General features: G+C 36.0%; 1 protein-coding gene across 3 annotated transcripts in view; it reads left to right on the top strand.

Moving 5' to 3' along the window:
• The window catches only part of C3H13orf46 (chromosome 3 C13orf46 homolog), a 37,802-nt gene extending 30,493 nt beyond the window's left edge, over nt 1–7,309 (top strand). Inside the window, exons 6-7 of one of the 3 annotated variants that reach the window (XM_051984257.1) lie at nt 4,877–4,958; nt 7,141–7,309. In XM_051984257.1, the coding sequence (XP_051840217.1) occupies nt 4,877–4,943 (67 nt within the window). In that variant the 3' untranslated portion in view covers nt 4,944–4,958; nt 7,141–7,309. Of the gene's footprint in view, nt 1–4,876; nt 4,959–5,500; nt 5,652–7,140 lie in introns of those variants that run through there. The other 2 variants (XM_051984255.1, XM_051984256.1) reach the window with 2 other exon arrangements.
• Nucleotides 7,310–19,270: the final 11,961 nt, after the last annotated feature.

Raw genomic sequence — 19,270 nt, 5'->3', positions numbered from 1 at the left:
GGCACAGCTTTTAGATAGGAATTAAGTTTAATGTAAAAAAGCTGGGGAGATGTCCAAGAGGGGAAAGGTATTTGATTCCTAAGATTGCTATACTCTAGTCGAGAGTAGAATTGGTGTGGGGAGATAGCAAAGATTTAGCACTTTCATATTTCATATGAATAAAACACCTTGCAAAACATGAGCATGAGTCAATACTTCTATAGCAAAGGGCTCAAGAGAGAATTTTCCATCATTGATTTTACAGCAAAAATTTACTTTTTGCATGTACTAAAAGACCAAGCTTGTCTTATCACTCCCCAGGACAAAGGATTAAACTAGGCAGGAGTAGACTAGAGTAGTCAAAGCTGTTGTATATTATCTAAAAGCCTCCTGTTAGATTCTCTGCACTAGGCTTCCCCACACATGCCTGCACTGGGTCACATTTCCCTCTGCCTACTTGAGACAGATCTTTCTTGAAATCCTTCCAAAATATCTTAAGCTGGAAAATCATTACACTCTGAACATTTGTGTGTTCTCTGTCACTCCAAAATTCATTCAGAGACTTGATATCTAGTGTTGATTCTGAGGGAAGCTGGGGAGAGTTTGGGCAATGTTGTTTTACTCTCACCCATCTTGAATTCGTTACCTCTGATATTTTTTTTCTAATGCTGACAAGTAAATTTCCTTTTTTTCATCTGATAATCATCATCAGTAGTACGAATATCATAGTATCATAGTGCTTTAAGGTTTGCAAAGTACTCTACAAATATTATCTCATTTTATGCTCTCAACAACCCCATGAGGTAAATGCTATTATTGTTCCATTTTGTAGATAAGGAAACTGAGGTTACACAAAGGATTACACACCTAGTACGTGTCTGAGAACTCAGGATTTTTGGATAATAGGTCCAGTGCTCTAACCACCATATGACCTAGGTGCCTTCCTATAAGCAGACTGAGGAATTCTGTGAATAACCATCTACCTCTAAGATTCCCAAAATAACGTCCACATGTTAGACTATTGAGATCTTGTAGCTATAGAATCATTTTCTCTACATCTCATAGTGAGCTCTAAGCTTCCATATTTGTACTAAAGAAATTACTAGAAAGAAGTGTGGAATCAATGGACAGAAATAGATGGGATAAGGCATTTATATTTCCTGAGTGATGTTTAAATACAAAAGTCTCTTTGTGTTATAGATCAGAGGCTTTAAGCCTTCCCAGTAATGCCTTTAACTCAGCAGCACACATACACACTCACACACAATCAATATATATATACCAAGGAAAATTGAACAGGGTTTACATATTCATGTATGTTTTACATAAAAGCAACATTTTAAAAGTATCCTTCAATTCCCTTCCCTCTCCAACATGCATTTTATAATCTAGGAGTTGCCTAAATTGCTTTGCTAAGACTTTTAAATCTGGATCGCAAAATTCTTGATTCTTCTGACATTGGAAAGGTTCCAGAAGAGCTTCTGTCAGTCTACCTGTCTCACATGTTAATTTGTGATATTTTTTCTTCCATTCTTTGAAGTTCTTTATGTTGTTTTATTTTATTACTGTATGTTTCAGTCTGCTCAAAAACTTTTATCTAAAGGATGGAAGTTCTTGAAATCAGAAAAAACGACTTTGAATTTTGTTTCTTTCACTTACATGCTAACCATGTGATCATGGACAAGTCATTTACCTAACTCTCTGAGACTCAAGTTTCCTCATCTGTCAAATGAGGGGATAGAACTAGATGTCCTCTTAAGGTCCCTTTCAGACCGAAATATATAATAATCTTTTGATCCTATGAATTATACTGTCCCAAAGTCTCACACTGAATACTCCACAGAGCTTCTGTCCCAATCCCAGGATAAGGATTGGCATTTAGGAGATACATGCTTCTCTCTGGATCTCCTTGGTGCCTATAGAGATGAACCATCCTGGAGAGAGTTAAGTGGCCTGGTGAGATCGGGTCCTGGAATTAGGAAATAACCAAATTCCAATCCAGTCTGCCACTTACTAGCACATGAGGTGTCTGTTTGCCTCATTTTCCTCAGCTGTAAAATAGATAATAGCACTTTCCTCAAATGGTGGTTGTGAGGATCAAATGTGCTAATATTTGGAAGGTATTTATTTAGCACAATGCCTGACACATAGTAGGTACTATATAAGTCCTTATTCTTTTCCACCTTCCTTCCCTGGTTTGACTATGATTACAACTCATAAGTTTGAAGACTTGATTACTAAGTTTTCAGTGTGAGTATTCACAGAATTTGTAACAAATATTACAAATCATTATTTTGTTCATTATCTAGACTTATTTTTCAAAGAGTCAGCTCTTAAACATACATGACTACAATTCACAATAATGTGCTAAATCAGGGATTTCCCACAACTTAAATTTCCAGGAGGAGAGGGACGAGGGACTCAGGGTCATCTTTCAGAGGTGACACACCCTCCAAGCTTGGAGCTTGGAGGCTCCTCCAGGACTAGCACTAATTTAATAAGAAGAGGGAAAAGTCCCAAGATGGGAAATGGGCTTTTTGTCAGGATCTCACAACCACTACCTCTTATTGGTCCAATGTTCTGACAAAACACCCAAGTTATTCCCTGGTTTAATAAAATATCAGTTTAATAGCAACAATAATTAGCAAAATTATTAGTTATTAATTGTTAATCTGATTAGTGAAATAATAGGAACACCATGGATAACATTTATATCCAGCAACATTACTAATAATCAATTGCTCATAATAATTATAATTAGCAATATAATTGTAATTAATAAAATAATGATAAATAAATAATAACAATACTCTTCATGTTCTGCAAATAACTTTACACATATTATTTCATTTGATGCATACAATGACTCTGTGGCACTATTGTTGTTCTCATTTTACATATAAGGAAATTGAGAAAGGAAAAAGTTAAGAGACTTGCTCAGTCATAAAAGTCATAAAGCCAAATTTCTTGACTCCTAAGCCCAGTACCCTATGCAGGAAGCCACTACACATTTAGAAATAATTAATCAAATCATTTAAGGTTACAAGGTTTGACAACAGCTCATATCTAAAAATCACACAAAACATTTTTGTCACAACAATCCTGTGAGCTAAGTTGCTTGGATACCATTATACCCATTTTATAGATGGCAAATAAAAAATTTGAGAGGTTAAGTATTTGTCACACATTGCTCACACATACACATATGTTAGGATTTGCACTCTTATCTTCTGTCTCTACATTCATCACTCCTTCCAAAATATCTCATAGTTACCAGTCCTAGTTTTAAAAAAATTCATGTATAACCTAAGGCCTGCCTGCAATAGTTTACCCAAAGTTGTTAGGGATGGGCAGAGGTCAGAATTCTTCCTCATCTTAAGTTTTGTGCTAGAAAACTCATGCCCATGTTATTCTAGTCCACAATCTGGTTTCACAATAAAACTTGGTTTTCTGGGGCTCCTGGATAAAATATATTGTTGAGGGCCTTCTTCATTGGACATTTCTCATTGCTTCCATCACCTGTTTTGAAGTCAAGAGATAAAGTATATCCTAAACCTATAATTGCATTCATAAAACCCTATTATCCTATGAATTGTACTGTTTTCGTGTCCAACACTGAATATTCCTCAGAGTTTCTGTCCAAAGGGATAGTCTTGGTTATTGAAACCAACCCATAAACTGCATTCTTCTAGGATCAACCCATTACTTCTGTGTGAATATAAACCTCATGACCCCTTCATTGGCAATGCTGCTTCTTTTTGTGAAGGCTGGCTTGTTCAATTAAAGTGGTCAATTCCAAAATTTATTGGTTAGATAGGTAGTTTTAAAATGCAAAGGGGTTTGCAGTTTAATTGAAATGATCAATGGTACCTCTTCGGCTCTCTCATTTCAACCTTTGGAAATGGATACAACAATTTAAGAGATGCTGAACTTTCAATAGTCCAATTTTGTACACAGACAGCTTTAACTCTGGACGGATGGCACTCCAACAAGAAGGGACAGGCCAGTGCTGATTGGCACAGAGCCTTTCAGGATCAGGGCCTTCTGCTGATGCATGATGGTTAGAATTTGTTTTCCTGGCTCACTCATCCCACTCCCCTGTGTCCTCCCACCTTGTTCATCCTCAAAGTTGGCAAATATTTTCCTTCCAGACTTTTCCAAGAAAATGCTTCCTCTGCTTGTCAAGCTCCCTGACTCTGATGAGTCAACCAACTGTTCATTTCCCAGCCAAGAAGCTAGCTTTGAAGCTAAGCTCCTCTGAGCCCTAATCAAGGCCAGTTTGGCCTTAAGAGATGAGCAGTATGGCCAAAGGAGTTAAAAGCAGGAAAGTCAATAGTAAAGTTAGCATGCCTGAAAGAAATGTGAACATGCTTCTCAATTCCTTTGGGCTAATTTTATTGATAGATTTTAATTTGAGGATAGAATTCTTAATGGTCTCTACCATTATATGGAGGTGCTTATGTTTTCTTCTGTATAGTGATATGAGAAACAGTAAAAATTGGTGAGGAAAATCTAAGCAGAGGAGACAGAAGGAGAAAGAAACGGACAGACAGAAAGAGATAGACAGACAATGACAGAGAAAGGGAGAGAAAGAGACAGTCAAAAAGAGAAAGAACACACACAGAAATAGAGATAGAGACAGACAGACACAGACAGTGACAGAGATGGAGAGAAAGACAGAGACAGATAGAAAGATAATGTGTATGAGAGAGTGTATGAGATTGAGAGTTATGAGGAAGAGAGGGAGAAGAGGACAGTAGGGAGAAGGGAAGATCATTGAAATGAGGAAAAATTACTAAAAAAAAAATAAGCTACTGTTCTGGGTACAAACAGTGGGCAGAGCCATAGACTCAAGTTACTGCTACTCACACTATTTCCTTTCTTCTGTGGTTTTCAGATCAAAGACCATGTGGATATGCTGTTTTCCAATCTCAACTAAGAAGAAGTCAAAAGAAAAAGCATAGTAACCTCATTAGAAGGTAATTAGAATTCTGAAAGGGCATGTGATACCATTGTCAAGGAAGGGAAAGCTGAGGGACAAAGTGCTTGAGAAAACTAGAGTTATCTTCAGCTTGGTCTTCACTCTTCCTCCCAATTTCATTTTGCCAAGTTTCCCTATTTCCCACTCCAGAAATAGTCCTCCAGATCGATGACTGTTCCTGTTTCCTATAGTTTGGTCAGCAACTTTTTTTTTTCATTTTTCAACTTTTGGGAAGGCCAGACTATATGGGAATGAAGAGCCCTAAACAAAACAATATGGTGACAGATCCTTCCCTCTTAAAAAGGGCAATCCCTCAAGCTTAAGGTGGGGATTGGTAATGGGATGGGGTTCATCTACATGTAGTTCTTGAATAGAAGGGAAAGAAATTAGGCAAGTGCCACTGTGTACTATATGTCCATCTGAGTCTACTGATGGACTAAGGATTAATGGGCATATGATGTGGAAAACAATTAATATGAAAGTAAGTCCTCTTTAAAAAACTAACCTATTGATTGAGTGGTGAATGTGATGTTTTTGTAGGAAAAGAAGAGAAAATGAGTTCAACTTTAGTTTCCCTTCCTGCTCATCTCCAGTGATTACAGGAATCCCTCATTTTATGTCAACTTGTTATATGGAATTGTTACACAGAATTTTGAATTTATAGAAATGATAAAGTAGGGAACTAATTGATTGTGTGTAATTTGGAGTCAACTTGAGGTATTTTCAATCTATCATGTTATGCATTATACAAAAGAACAACAAGGTTTTGGAACCCAATTATATTAGATTGTAGTCTCTCTTGAGAGGACAAAATCTCCATGGACTAAGGGGAAATTGAAGCATAAATACAGTTCCTGTGGATTGAATGGTAGGGAAATGATGGAAGAGGAAAACTTCTTGAATAGGAAAAAGATGCCAAACACTTACAATCGGCACAGAATTGCTATTAGGTGGCATAGCTCCATCTCATCCCTTCTAAAGTTTTCAATTCATTCTATCTGAAGAGTTTTTGCTTGCAGGAACAGTTTTCAGAGTTTGCAAAAGGAGCTATTGGAAATCTGGGGCTTGTTTTGCATTATCTGTTCTATAATGCAAGATACTGATATTGTGACCACATTTAATTCTCCCTTTGGACATTGGGAGAGTGAAAACATAGGGCTCCATTGTAAATTCTCCAAGAGACCACAGTCCTCTGTCCCAGAGATATCATAACTGTCTTTGGCATTGATTTCCTAGACATGCAGCAATCAAGGGAATTTCCTTGTTCATGCTTGGAATGGGAGAGTATTATGGCCAAATTTCTACAGCTGCTCAGGGCTGAGAACCAAAGCAAGAATGAGAATCTAGAATGTAGGTTTGGGTGGCGTTATCAAGTATTACCCTGTGCACACCAGCTCATCCAAGCTTGGGACATCCTCCAGTGTGGGGTTATGAAGTTTGGTACTACACCTCCTCAAAGGTCAATGAACAAGTCGAAAATTGCCCTATAATGATAGACAATCTCTACTCAAGAATATATTCACCTAAACCTAAGATGACCTTATGATCATAGATTTAGAATTAAAAAGGAACTTAGTGGCACAGTGAAGAGATATCCTAGTTTTAGAGTCAAAGAAAATGAGTTCAAATCTCTGATGCTACTTACTTTGATGGCCTTAGGTGTAAGTCATTTAACTTTTCTGGGTCTTGGTTTTCTCATCTGTAAAATGAAAGGGTTGAACTAGATGGACTTTGAGGTTCCTTCCAAATCCAGATCTGTTATTTTTAGAGACTAACATTCAACATCATCATTATTGTTGAGTCATTTCAGTTGTGTCTGACTCTTTGTGAGCCCATTCGGGTTTTTGGGGAGCAGCAATACTCTAGTTCCTTTTCTAGCCCATTTTACAGATGAGAAAACTAAGGAAAAACAGGGCTAAGTGACTTTCCCAGAGTCACACTTAGTAAGTGTCTGAGATCAGATTTGAACTCATGAAGATAAGCTTCACCTACCACTGCATCACATAGCTGCCTCAATAAATTCAAGAGAATGTGAGGAATTCACAGAGAGGTAGATTGGTCACTATGACTCAGAGGTATCACACAGAGGAGGTGGGAGATGGGCTGGGTCAGAATTGAGCTAAGCTAAAAGGTAGCCCAAGCACATGCTAGGGACAGATGCTTGTTTTCTCTGTGTGCAGGGAGCTGAATGTTGTCACTATCACAGAGAAGGGCTCTGACCAGGTGGACTAGGAGACAAGCCAAGACCAACCTGCAGGGGCCACTTTTGCAGAAGATCAATTGGGGACCTCCCACAAAGAATTAAAATTGGAGAAAAAGAAAGCAGTTGAAATGGGGAAATGTCTCTATTTGTGGCCTGGGGAAAACCCAGCTCAATATATAAACTTGAATTTACATAGTTGACAAAGTAGGAAACTAATCTTCTCACTGTGAATTCATGTCAAACTTTAGATAATTATGGGCTGTTGTAAAACATTAGATAGCAACATGTTTTAGTAAATAGCCTAGCTCTAATAGACACTGTGAATACCCAGAACAAAAAAAAAATATTAGATCAAAATTCGATAAGCTCTTGTACATGTGACTTCAAGGGATAATAGGTAGGTAAAGGACTATTCAGATGCTTTTAGGAAAATCAAGAGTGTCTGACATCAAAATATGACCTCCACCTTTGTCAAGATGATTCTGTTTGCTATAGCTACTCATACTAGTATGATCTTCAAAGAACAAAAATATACTAACCCAATCTCTCCTTTGGGAACTCAAAGACAGTAAGTAAAATTCAGGTTGCTTACCTGGTATACATTCTCTATAAGCATAGTTAAAGGGCCTAGAAGAAAGATCCAAGAGCTTCTGGAAGAACATCTCATAAAGACCTAGGAATAAGAGGGATGGACATCTTTAAGGCAGGTAGACATAACTATCTAATGTAATGTAGGAAAAATAACTAATAGGAAAGCCTTCACTAAAAGCTATCATTTTGCATGGCTTTAAGAAATTTTGAAAACTTTTAAGTTTCAAACTCAGGTTCTGATTAAGAAAAAAGTAGAGGCTCATTCATAAAATAATTTTATTCATTTCAAAACAATTTCTGGTCTGTAAGCCTTCTCCCTGAATACCTGGACACTTTTCCTGACCATTCCTATGGACATATTCTGGAGCATTAAGGTGTATGAGCATTGTTTTCAAATATACTCAAGAGCATAAAACATTTTTAAAGGCTTCCTTGAGTCTTTCTTTTGAATTCTGGTCAAAAACTATGTTTTGGTCAAGTCAGGCTAAGGAAGACGACCTTCACAATAAACTAAGAAAACACATGTTTTTTTAAACATATTTTTTTTTATGTAGGCCATTTTTCTCTACAATATAACAAATACTTTGTTGACCCTTCTTCATTCATTAAAAATTCTACTTCCTGCAGTATGCCGAGCAGCAACATGATGTATATACAGTAGGACAGCAGTTTTCAAAGTATGGTCAGGTTCCCCTGAGAGGTTCCCAATACCTTTTGGGGGTACATATGAGATCAACTTATTTTTATAAAGAATAGGTAATTTTAATTTCAGCTACATAAAATATCAATAGATATAACCAACATTAGCAAAAACTCTTTGGGGTCCTCAATAATTTTTAAGAGTGTAAAGGGGTTCTGAGAACAAAGATTTTGAGAATTACTGTGCAGTAGAGAGTAGTATAGCCTTGGAATCAAACCTACAATCAAATTCTCTCAGCTCTTAACAGCTGTATGTCCCTTGGCAAGTCACTCAACCTATTAATATTTTGCTGCCTTTTCCCCTCAATCTCTCCTGCAACTCTAAGACTATAAATTGCAGACCTTGGAGAGTTCCCATACTTCTGGATACTATTATTGGCTTAGTAACATTTTAGACTCAAACTTAACATTCAAAAGTCATTATTGTACTGGAAAGCATTTTTCTAGTACAGGTGGATTCTGCTTTAAGTTAACCCAATAATTGAAAATCCAAATTAAAAAAAGAAAATATAAATTCAGAGGCTTATATTTACTCTGAAAAATAATGTGCCTAAGAATTTCTTTAATTAGAATTGTCTCTTAGAATATAAATTGATTCAATTTTCAAGAATTTTATTTATTTGAAACTTTGCATATTGAACAGGGTAGTAGTGGTATGCAGTATATGTGTGATGTATTTTAAGAGGTAAGAATCTTGGCCTATATTTTGAAGTACCTTGGGTGGCAAAAAAGTTTCAAGGCCAAATTCTGAAGGAAGAATTACTTGGTCAAAGATTATTATCCACGGTTTGGTATCCAGAAAAATTTTGCTGGAATTACTTTTGCAACTTCTTCTCCTGGAACCTACCTGGATTTTTTCAGGTGGTAACTGAGGTAGATGTCAGAGTGCACATTTCCTGCAGTCACACATTTCCTGCTTCAAAAGCGGTCTGTTAAACAGGATACTTCTTGGTATATCTTTCAAGCAAAGTTGGGAGACACATACACATTTGGTTTCATAGACTGATGTTCAGTGACCTATTCCCAGAATTATAGAATCACCAAACTTTTCCACAAGCAGGTAGGCACCTAAACAAGCTTTCCCTCTAACCTTTTTATGGTTTTTTGTGTTTTGTTTTTGTTTTCTGTGCTATTGGTTATTTCCAGTAGCTATTTCCAAAATGAACCCCTCCCAGAAGGGAGATGAGGAAAGGAAATATGGTATAAATCTTTTGAGAGAGATGAAACTATTAAGTTTCTAGGGAGATGTTTTTAAAAGTCAGATTATGCACCAAAAATAGTTTAAAAGAGGGATTTTTTTTCCTGATTCCATTGGTTGTTCATTTCAAGGACTGTAGAGAAAAGAAGACTGCAAATTCTGGACATTTTGAACAGGATATTATGACCTTCACATCCAACCTATAAATCACGTCCAATATAGTTTTAGTGTTTTAAAAATGGAAGGGGGGGTTCCCCTCAAGGATGAGTAGACCCAAAATAATCATGGGAATCTTAAGTTAAAAGCCAAGAGCTTCAGTGGGATCAAATTAAAGCTGTGAAAGGAATTCTTTCTAAAGAAGAATCAACACAGAACTTAGCAGTATCAGAATACTGTCTGGTATTTCAGAATGAAACTGGGGTAATCAGATGACTGTTTAAATTTAGTGAGTGAACTTAAATCAAAGTTGACACACAGGATGCATGTGAGTAATCTCATATCCTCCTCCTCTGTGGTGCTTATCATGTGCCAATGGTAGGCATTAAAGCCCTCGTATCACACTGGTAAGCAGACAGCCTCCAGCATTGATTGAGCCAGCATTCATTCCCAGGGGGTCACTCATGATTAGTCTCCAGAAAAAGGCCCTTGATTAATCTTTGGTCCCGGTGACGCACTCTGCTCTAACCTGTGGTTTTACTATGAAAATCCATCAGCAAGTCTTCAGTCTGGTCATGTGGTGTAATTCTTCCCGGGGCCATTGGGACCTGTGTCTGATGTCGTTTCCTCTATGGCTGATGACTGCATTCATCCTCTGTTCTCTGGAGTGAAGCCATTTTGGCAGGGAGTAAAAGTGTCTTTTTTCATCCTGACCTCTCAAGCCTGCTCTGTCATAAATTAAAGTGTCCAAAGCAAACTCTGGTTTATTAACATGATAAAATACTCTATAGCTACTAAAAATGACAGGAATACAAACTATCGTTAGGCATGGAAATTTATGAAATGTTAATCAGACACATGACAATGCATACAATGAATATAACTATAAGTCCATACGAATATAGTCTTATATAGCATCATTATATAGCTTACATTCATAGAGATTTAATTAAGTGATTTTAATATCATGAAGCTGAAAAGGAATGTAGTGAAGCACCTTCATTTTAATTTATGAAGAATTACAGTCCAGATAGGTTAATTTCCTCAAGGTCAAACAGCTACTAGAAACAGCAAACCTATACCTTTGACCCCCAATTCACAGTTCTTTCCATTCCACTATTCTATAAGTCTAGATCTAAGAGGGGATCTTAAAGCCCATTGAGCCCAATACCCTCATTTTCCACATAATTGGTACTTAACTAGCTAGACCATAGAAATGATATTTTATCTCAGTTACCTCATTTGTAAAAAGCTGGAGAAGAAAATGGCAAACCACTGTAGTCTCTTTGCAAGAAAACCCTAATGGAGTCATGAGTTCAACACAAGTGAAAAAGAGACTGAAAAAAAAAAATTAGGCACCCAGAGGGTAAATGAACTAGGGTTATACTGTCAATGGGAGATTTTTAAGCTAGTACATTATCTCATGTTGCTACTTCTCTAAAGATAGAGAAAAAGAATTCGAAGTTAATGAGAATAGTCTTATGTTTATCATGCTTAGTGAAACTCAATTCTGAATAGATAGAACAGTAAAATGTATAAGTTAGAGGATCTCAGTTGAAATCCCAATACTCTGAGACTTTAGTTTGCTAAATACTCTTTCATTTTACAAATGAGGAAACTGAGGCAAAAAGAGTTAAATTGTTTAGGGTCATAAAGTTAGTAAGTATGCTAGACTGAATTTGAACTCAGGTGGTCTTGACTCCAGCCCCAGCTACCTGACTTCCTGAGACTTTGGGTAAGCTACCTAAATTTTTTGATCTCACTTCCCTTATAGATTATAGCATGAGAAGTAACTCCCTACTCAAATGCTGTTTTTCAAAAAAAGTTTACCCCAGAGTCAAAATATTCTATTGGTTGTAGCAAAGATTAGAAAGAAAGCAGGAAACTGGGGGAAAAATTTAATTTTCTCTAATAAAGACTTTATTTTTCAAATATATGGGAACTGAGTCAAATTTATAAAAATAAGAACTATTCCAATTGATAAATGATCAAAGGGATATGAACAACTTTCAGAAAAAAATCAAAAGTATAGTCATATGAAAAAATATTCTATCAAATTGGCTAAGGAACATCACAAATACAGGAGGGCATGTGGAAAAGTTGGGATACTAATGCATTGTTAGTGGAGTTGTCAATGGATCCCATCATTCTGGAGAACAATTTGGAATTATGCCCAAAGAGGTATTAAAAACTGCATATTCTTTAGCTCAATGATACCACCACTATTAGGTTTTTATCTCAAAGAGATCAAAGGAAAATAAAAGTCCTATATGTACAAAAATATAGCAACCATTTTTGTGGCAACAAAGACGGGCCCATCCACTGAGGAATGGCTGAATAAATTGTGGTATTCAATTTTGATGGAATACTCTTGTGCTCTAAAAATCTGTATGGTTTCAGAAAAATCTAGGAAGGCTTATAAACTTGTGAAAAATGAATTGTGCAGAATCACAAGAACAACATACATAGAAACAGAAGCATTATTATAATGATCAACTGTGAAAAACAGCTATCAAGTTAATTCTAAAGGACTCATGATAAAAAAACCTCCAGAGGAAAAAATACCTGATGAACTCTGAGGTCAGATTGAAGTATAATTTTTCCACTTTATTTTCTTTGCTTTTTTCATAATGACTTATATGGAAATATGTATTACATAATTTACATGTAAAAATTTGTATCATATTGCCTACCTTAATGTATAAGGAAAGGATTGAAGAAAAGGAGTAAATTTGGAACTCAAAAATTTTTTAATTAAAATAAAAAAATTTTAAAGTAATTTTTTTTAATCATTAAAAATCATTGCTCACAAGCTCCTACTAGTCTTTTACCTTTACTAATCACCCAGAGATCATAATTTGGTTTAAAAAAAAGCAAAGGCACTTAAATATAGCATAGTAAGAAAAGTAGCTTTGAACCATTTCTCTCGCAAGTTTGGAACATACCCACAAATAAAAAATTACTAGAATGCACAGCAAATATAGGGCATACCCTTTTGGTCAGGACATATATCTAGAGAAGCAACTCATGCCTCTATGTAGCACTGTTGTTACAAGTCCAATAGTGTCTCTGTTGATGTCATGGGGTCCCTGTTGGATTTGCTTTCCTTTGGTTTCATGAGTTACAAATTCTTGCCTAGGTGTATAATATCTTTTAGATGAATCGATATGGTGAACTTTTGCTGTACATTTTTCTGCTGGTCAATTCCTACTGATCACAGGCACCTCTTCTCTGACTGAAAGTGCTTTTAGTTTTTGGCATTGGCTGAGGGAGCTCAGCTGAGGTTCTACCTCTTCTTCCTTGGAAGATAAGTGACTCTATCACTACTCTTGTAGCTTGAAGTCCAGAGCCTTTCCAACTATTTTTATAATTTATTTTTAACATTTAAAAAATTGAGTTCCTAATTCTCCCCCTTCCTTAAGTCCCCTCCCATTGACAAAGCAGGCAACATGCTATCAATTTTACATGTGAAATCATGCAAAACACATCTCCATATTAGCCATATCACAAAAAGCAAAAAAAATAAAATGAAAAAATTATACTAATACTTGCATTCAGTGTATCAGTTTTGTCTCTGGAAGTGAACAATGCTTTTCATCATAAATCCTTTGGAATTGTCTTAGATCATTACATTGATCAGAGTTGCCAAGTCTCTCACAGTTGATCATCATTACAATATTGTTACTATAAATAATGATCCCCTGGTTCTGCTCACTTCACTTTGTATCAGTTCAAAGAAGTCTTCCCAAGTTTCTCTGAAACCATTCTGCTCATGTAATATCATATATGCACATGATATACTACAGCTAGTTCAGTTGTTTCCGAGTTGATGGGCATCCTCTCAATTTTAAATTCTGATATTACAAAAAGAGCTGCTATAAATCTTTTTGTAAATAAAGGTCATTTTCTCTTTTTAAAATCTCTTTGGGATCCAGCCCTAATGTTGGTATTGTACTATAACTCTCTTTAGAAAAAATTGAGAACTCATAATCTATGTGTTGCTTTTCCAAGCTTTAACTGAAATGAAATATGACCATTTCTTCTCCAGAAGAAAATTCCTTGTCCTAGACCAAGCTTTTTGGAACAGAAAGCTGTAGTCATCTATTGGCATTTTTAGTCACATGCCTATTTTTTGAACTGTATTTCTTGGTCAGGTAGCATCTATCTCAGAAGCCTCTGACCAACTTAGTGTTAAGAAGCCCACATAACTCTCTTAATTGCAGTTTATTAAAAAATTCTTATCAGAATTTACTTAGAACTTAGCTTTATAGAAAACTGGACCAGCTTGGTAGTCTTATTTAGGTTAGACTCTAAGTGACAGTCTGACATAGATCTCTTTCTTTGAGCATCTTCTAGTTTGGGCTCTTAATTTCCTGGAGAAACGAGGAATTAATTAATGTATGAACTTGTATGCATGAGTTTGTGTGGCTTTGTGTATGACAGAAAGGGGGGGAGGGAGAGAGAGAGAAAGGAGGAGGAGGAGAGAAGAAGAGAGAGAGACAGACAGACTGGAGAGAAGGAGGGCGGAGACAGACACAGAGACTGAGATAGACAGACACAGACAGACACAGACACAGATACAGACCAAAAAAGAATAGACAGAAATAGAGACAGAGAGCAAGAGTAGAGAGACAGACACAGAAGGAGATGAAAAGAGGAAAAATAGAAGTATGAACAAAACCTTGATCACCTGTGGCTGTAGGTCACCATAAAAGGAATAAAGGTTTACTTTCAGGGATCATAGAATTTAGAACTGAAAGGAACCTTAGTAATTTCTTAGAAAAGGGGAGACCCACATCGCTCTTTTCAACAATGAGGTGATCTAGACAATTCCAATAGACTTGTGATGAAGAGAACCATCTGCATCCAGAAAGAAGACTATGGCAACCGAATGTGGATCACAACATAGTTTTTTCACTTTTTTGTTGTTTGCTTGCTTTTTGTTTTTTCTCATTTTTTCCCTTTTTGGTCTGATTTTTCTTGTGCAGCATAATAAATGTGGAAATCTGTATAGAAGAATTGCCCATGTTTAACATATATTGGATTACTTGCCATATAGGGGAGGTGGGGGAGCACTTGAAAATAAAAAGCAATTTCTTTTTAAAAAAGAAAAATAATCCCAGAAATGATGAATGTTATACAGTTAGCATACAGAAGAATTGCTATTTTAAATTTAAATTCTCTGATTCAAAATCCAATGCTTTTGTTACTACTCCTTGATTGGAAGAACTGGTATGATTTCAAGAAAGAGTAAAACTTTCCCTCTATTCTCTGAAAATTCTTTTGCTAAAGACAAAGCTGTTTATTAACTGGAAATAAAGTATAATATACAAAATTTATACTAAATCTTAATTAGGTGGCACAAGGATAGAGTGACATGTCTGGAGTCAAGAAGAATTGAGTTGAAGGTATACGTTATTTTATCTTATTTCATATTATATAGTATTGCATTACATTGTATTGTATTGCCTTATATTATATTATATGTCTATTATACCATTTCATATATTAAATCCCGGTCATAATTCCCGGTCATAATGAGTACTGGTAAAGATGCTTGAGTGGTTTGCTCTTTTCTTCTCCTATTCGTTTTACCGATGAGGAACCCAAGGTAAACAGGTGTAAGTGAGTTGCCTGGGGTTACAGAGCTAGTAAATGTATGAGGCCAGATCTGAACTCAGGAAGATAAATCTTCCTGACTCCAAGCTCAGCATCCCATTAACTGGTGGAATTAATATATGAATTAATCATTTCACAACTCCACCAACAGTGGCCATTTCTCTTCCCAGTTTTTCCTCTACTTACCTTACTTGATTTTCAAAATTCTTTTGAGCTCTTCTACGATCTGAGACCAAATCATAATTTTCTTGGAAACTTTTGAATGTGGGAGCTTCTTTTCTTTTCTTCCTTCTTTCCTTCCCTTCTTTTTTGCTGCAAGGGAAAGGGGGTTAAGTAATTTTCCCAGGATCATATAACTAGTAAGTGTCAAGCATCTGAGGTCAGATTTGAACTCAGATCTTCCTAACTCTAGGGCTGGTTCTCTATCAGGCTATCCTGGCATTCACTCTTGCTAGAAAATCAACAGATATTGGAAATAAACTGGCCAGAACTTTTGACTAGAGAAGTTATAGAGCCTATCACATTGCTCTGTACATAAAAAGTTCTATAAATATTTGCGGATGAATTTAGAATTGAAAGGAATTTTAGAGATCATAAAGTCACAAATGATAGAATCGTAGGTTTAGAGATGGAAAGGATTCCAGAAAACATCTTTTCCAATTCCTTTGGTTTGTAGATGAACTGAGGTCCATTAACATTAAGGGACCTGCTCAAGATCATTCAGATTCCAATAGCTTTTAATCCTGATTTTTCTGACTCTAAAGTCATTTAGTCTAACCCTTTCATTTTATAGATGAAATAAATGAGACCCAGAGAGATGAAATTATTTTTCCAAGAGATGCAAATATTAAATAAAAGAGTAAGGACTCCAGACTCCTTTAATTTTTTTTTAATTTATGGAATTAAAACAAGCATTTCCAATACAGTACAATAAAAGAGTTAGGTACACATGAAACTGCAAATTTATTATACACAACTTGCTATTCCATTCAAATATACAACAAAATTCTCAGGTAAAAATTTTTTTTTCTTTTCCTTCCTTCCCCTCCTTTAATGGGTGAGTTCTTTTCAGATCCTCCATTTGGACAAAATACCCATCCTCACTTTACTCCTCTTTCGATTCCACTTCTGATTTTCTCCATATCCCTTTTCCTTTCAGTTCCCTTTTATATAGCGTTTTCTCACATTAGCACATAAGGTACTGTCTTTTTGTTTTGATTTTTGCTCCTGTTTTCCTGTACTCCTAGGACATAGTGCTTAATAAACACTTCTTGACTTAACTCTTAACACCAATGCCAGTGTTCTTTTCACTGTATTAAACTGAGTTTATTATGTTGAGTCCATTTCATAGATTAATTTGAAGTTATTCAGACAATTCTGGGATAAGAATTGGGTTGAATCCACAAAGATGAATACTTGGTAATTCAATCTGACAGGGAATCCAGCATAATAATTCTGTGAACCCAGAAAATAGTTGTTATTTATTCTTGCTTTTAAATGTCTGATGTTTTAAAAATTTGACATTTATTTAAAATAGAATACGAATGTTTCTAATACAGCAAATATCATTTCCCTTTTTTTTACTATATTGGTGTTTTGAGTTAATATATTTTAAAGAAATATATTTGTTCAATAAAATGAAAGAAATTATTGACTGTGTGATTCTGTTTTACATCCTTTGGCCTCAGTTTCTTTCTCTGTAAAATGATAGGATTGTGAGTTCAATTTCTAAGATCCTTTTCAGCTCGAAGTCTACAATCCAATGACATGGAGGGCTATGATGCTATGATAAATTGACAAACAGAGTCCTCTAGTGGTTAGATCACCACATTGCTGCTTATAAATGAATTCATATTTATTATTACAATTAACAGGATCAAAGGATCGTGTCAAAGAGGAGGAAGAAAGTATGTAGCATGATGCATAGTTATTGATGAGTTTTAATTTCTTATCTTATTTCTAATAAAAATTGATATTTTTTGGCCATTAGTTGATGGACCAACTATTTTAAAAACAATGCTTTTCATCTGTCCCCCTTCCTTTCTTTCCGTCCTTCCCAGAGATAACCAGAAGCAGAATGTGCTACCTCAGTTTCTTTTTGCTAGAAGCTATACAATCACTTATAAACTATTCATGCTTTGAATAGGGGTAAAGGCTAGAGAATTATGAAGATCCTTGCAATACCAAAATTCAGTAAATTTAGCTGAATTGTGGCCTGGAGAAAGAGGGTTAAAAACTTTTGCTCTGCTCTTTGTGTGATCAAATGTATTTCCTTTGCTAGTCATCTTGAAATTCCTATCAAATCAATCCTTTAGATTAATGCAAGAATTTCAGATTTTATATAATTTAATAATTCAAAGTATCCCAAGAAAGCAAAGAAAGATCTACCTTTTTAAATGTCACCAATTGTTCTGCTTATGTTCTCGTATGGCACTAAGTCCACTATCTCCAAAGAATTGAAAATGAGCACATACAAAGGGCAATGGAGAATTACATAGTGGATATAAGCAAGCTGAAGCATATAAGTAGTAAGGGACTTTGAAGAATTGAAATAAAAGATGTTGTCAAGGAATGATATGATGAAAAAGGAAGACAGATTTTTGTACCTAAGGCTGAGGAAAGGGAATTGGGAAGGAAATTCTAGAGCAGCAGAACCCACAAAAAGATGGAGTGAAACAATTTTACAGCCTAGGGTAACTTGGAAGGTTAATAAGAAAGATCTGTTCTATCAGGCCATACAAACATAGAGCAGGAATAGGGCTTGGCTCACTAAATCAGTGGCTTCAGTGGCAGATCCCAGACCTCTTAGCCCACTGACAACTTAGAAGGTTAGCAAAAAACATTTGTTATACCTGGGTGAGAGAGGAGTATGGTTCAGTGCAGATCACACAAGTACAGCTCCAGTCCCAGCAAACCAAGATCAGGGCTTGGGAGCCACTAAATTAGCAATGATAGTGGAGGCTTCCAGACCTCTCAACCCACAGATGATGAAGGAGTTGAACAACTGGTCAGAAGAAGATTAGAGGGGTCTCTTCACTAACATTCTATCACTTTCCCCATACTTGTATATACGTTACAATCCTGGGTGGCAGTGCCAGAGTGAGAAGGAGAACTAGCTCGCCATAGCTTGCAGCCACAATGGAGCAGGGACTCTCCTCATAGTTCCAGAACAAAAAAGAGTGCTTGTAGTCACTCAGAGATCAGAGCTCAGGCCAGAAGAGTAGAAACACATCTCTCCTTAGGTCATACCACCTTGAAAGAACCAGAAGCTTTATAAGTCCCTAGAAGTATGCAGTTTGAAAACAACTGCATAAAACTCCTGAAACTTTGGACAGTACACTTCCACTCTGGAAGCAGAACCATATTTTAACAAAGAGAATTGGAAAAATTAGCAAACAAAATATTCCAACCACAGAAAGTTACTGTGGTAATCAGAAAGACACACTCAGAAGATAATAAAATCAAAGCTCCCACATTCAAAAGTTTCCAAGAAAATTATGATTTGGTCTCAGATCGTAGAAGAGCTCAAAAGAATTTTGAAAATCAAGTAAGGTAAGTAGAGGAAAAACTGGGAAGAGAAATGGCCACTGTTGGTGGAGTTGTGAAATGATTCAACCGTTCTGGAGAGGAATTGGAATTATGCCCCAAACCATGAATACTCTTTGAACTAACAGTAACCCGCTCTGGATCCCAAAAGAGAAAACAAACAAACAAACAAAAAAAGACCAAAAAAGATTTGTATGTACAAAAAATGTTTATAGCAGCTCTTTTCTAAGGGTAAAGTATTGGAAATTGAGGGGATGTCCATCAAGTGGGGAATAGTTTAATAGACTATGGTGTAAAA

This window comes from Antechinus flavipes, chromosome 3, assembly GCF_016432865.1.
Source record: "Antechinus flavipes isolate AdamAnt ecotype Samford, QLD, Australia chromosome 3, AdamAnt_v2, whole genome shotgun sequence".
Classification (NCBI taxonomy): domain Eukaryota; kingdom Metazoa; phylum Chordata; class Mammalia; order Dasyuromorphia; family Dasyuridae; genus Antechinus; species Antechinus flavipes.
The sequence above is the reverse complement of the archived record's forward strand: the minus strand, read 5'-3'. Positions and strand labels throughout refer to the sequence as shown.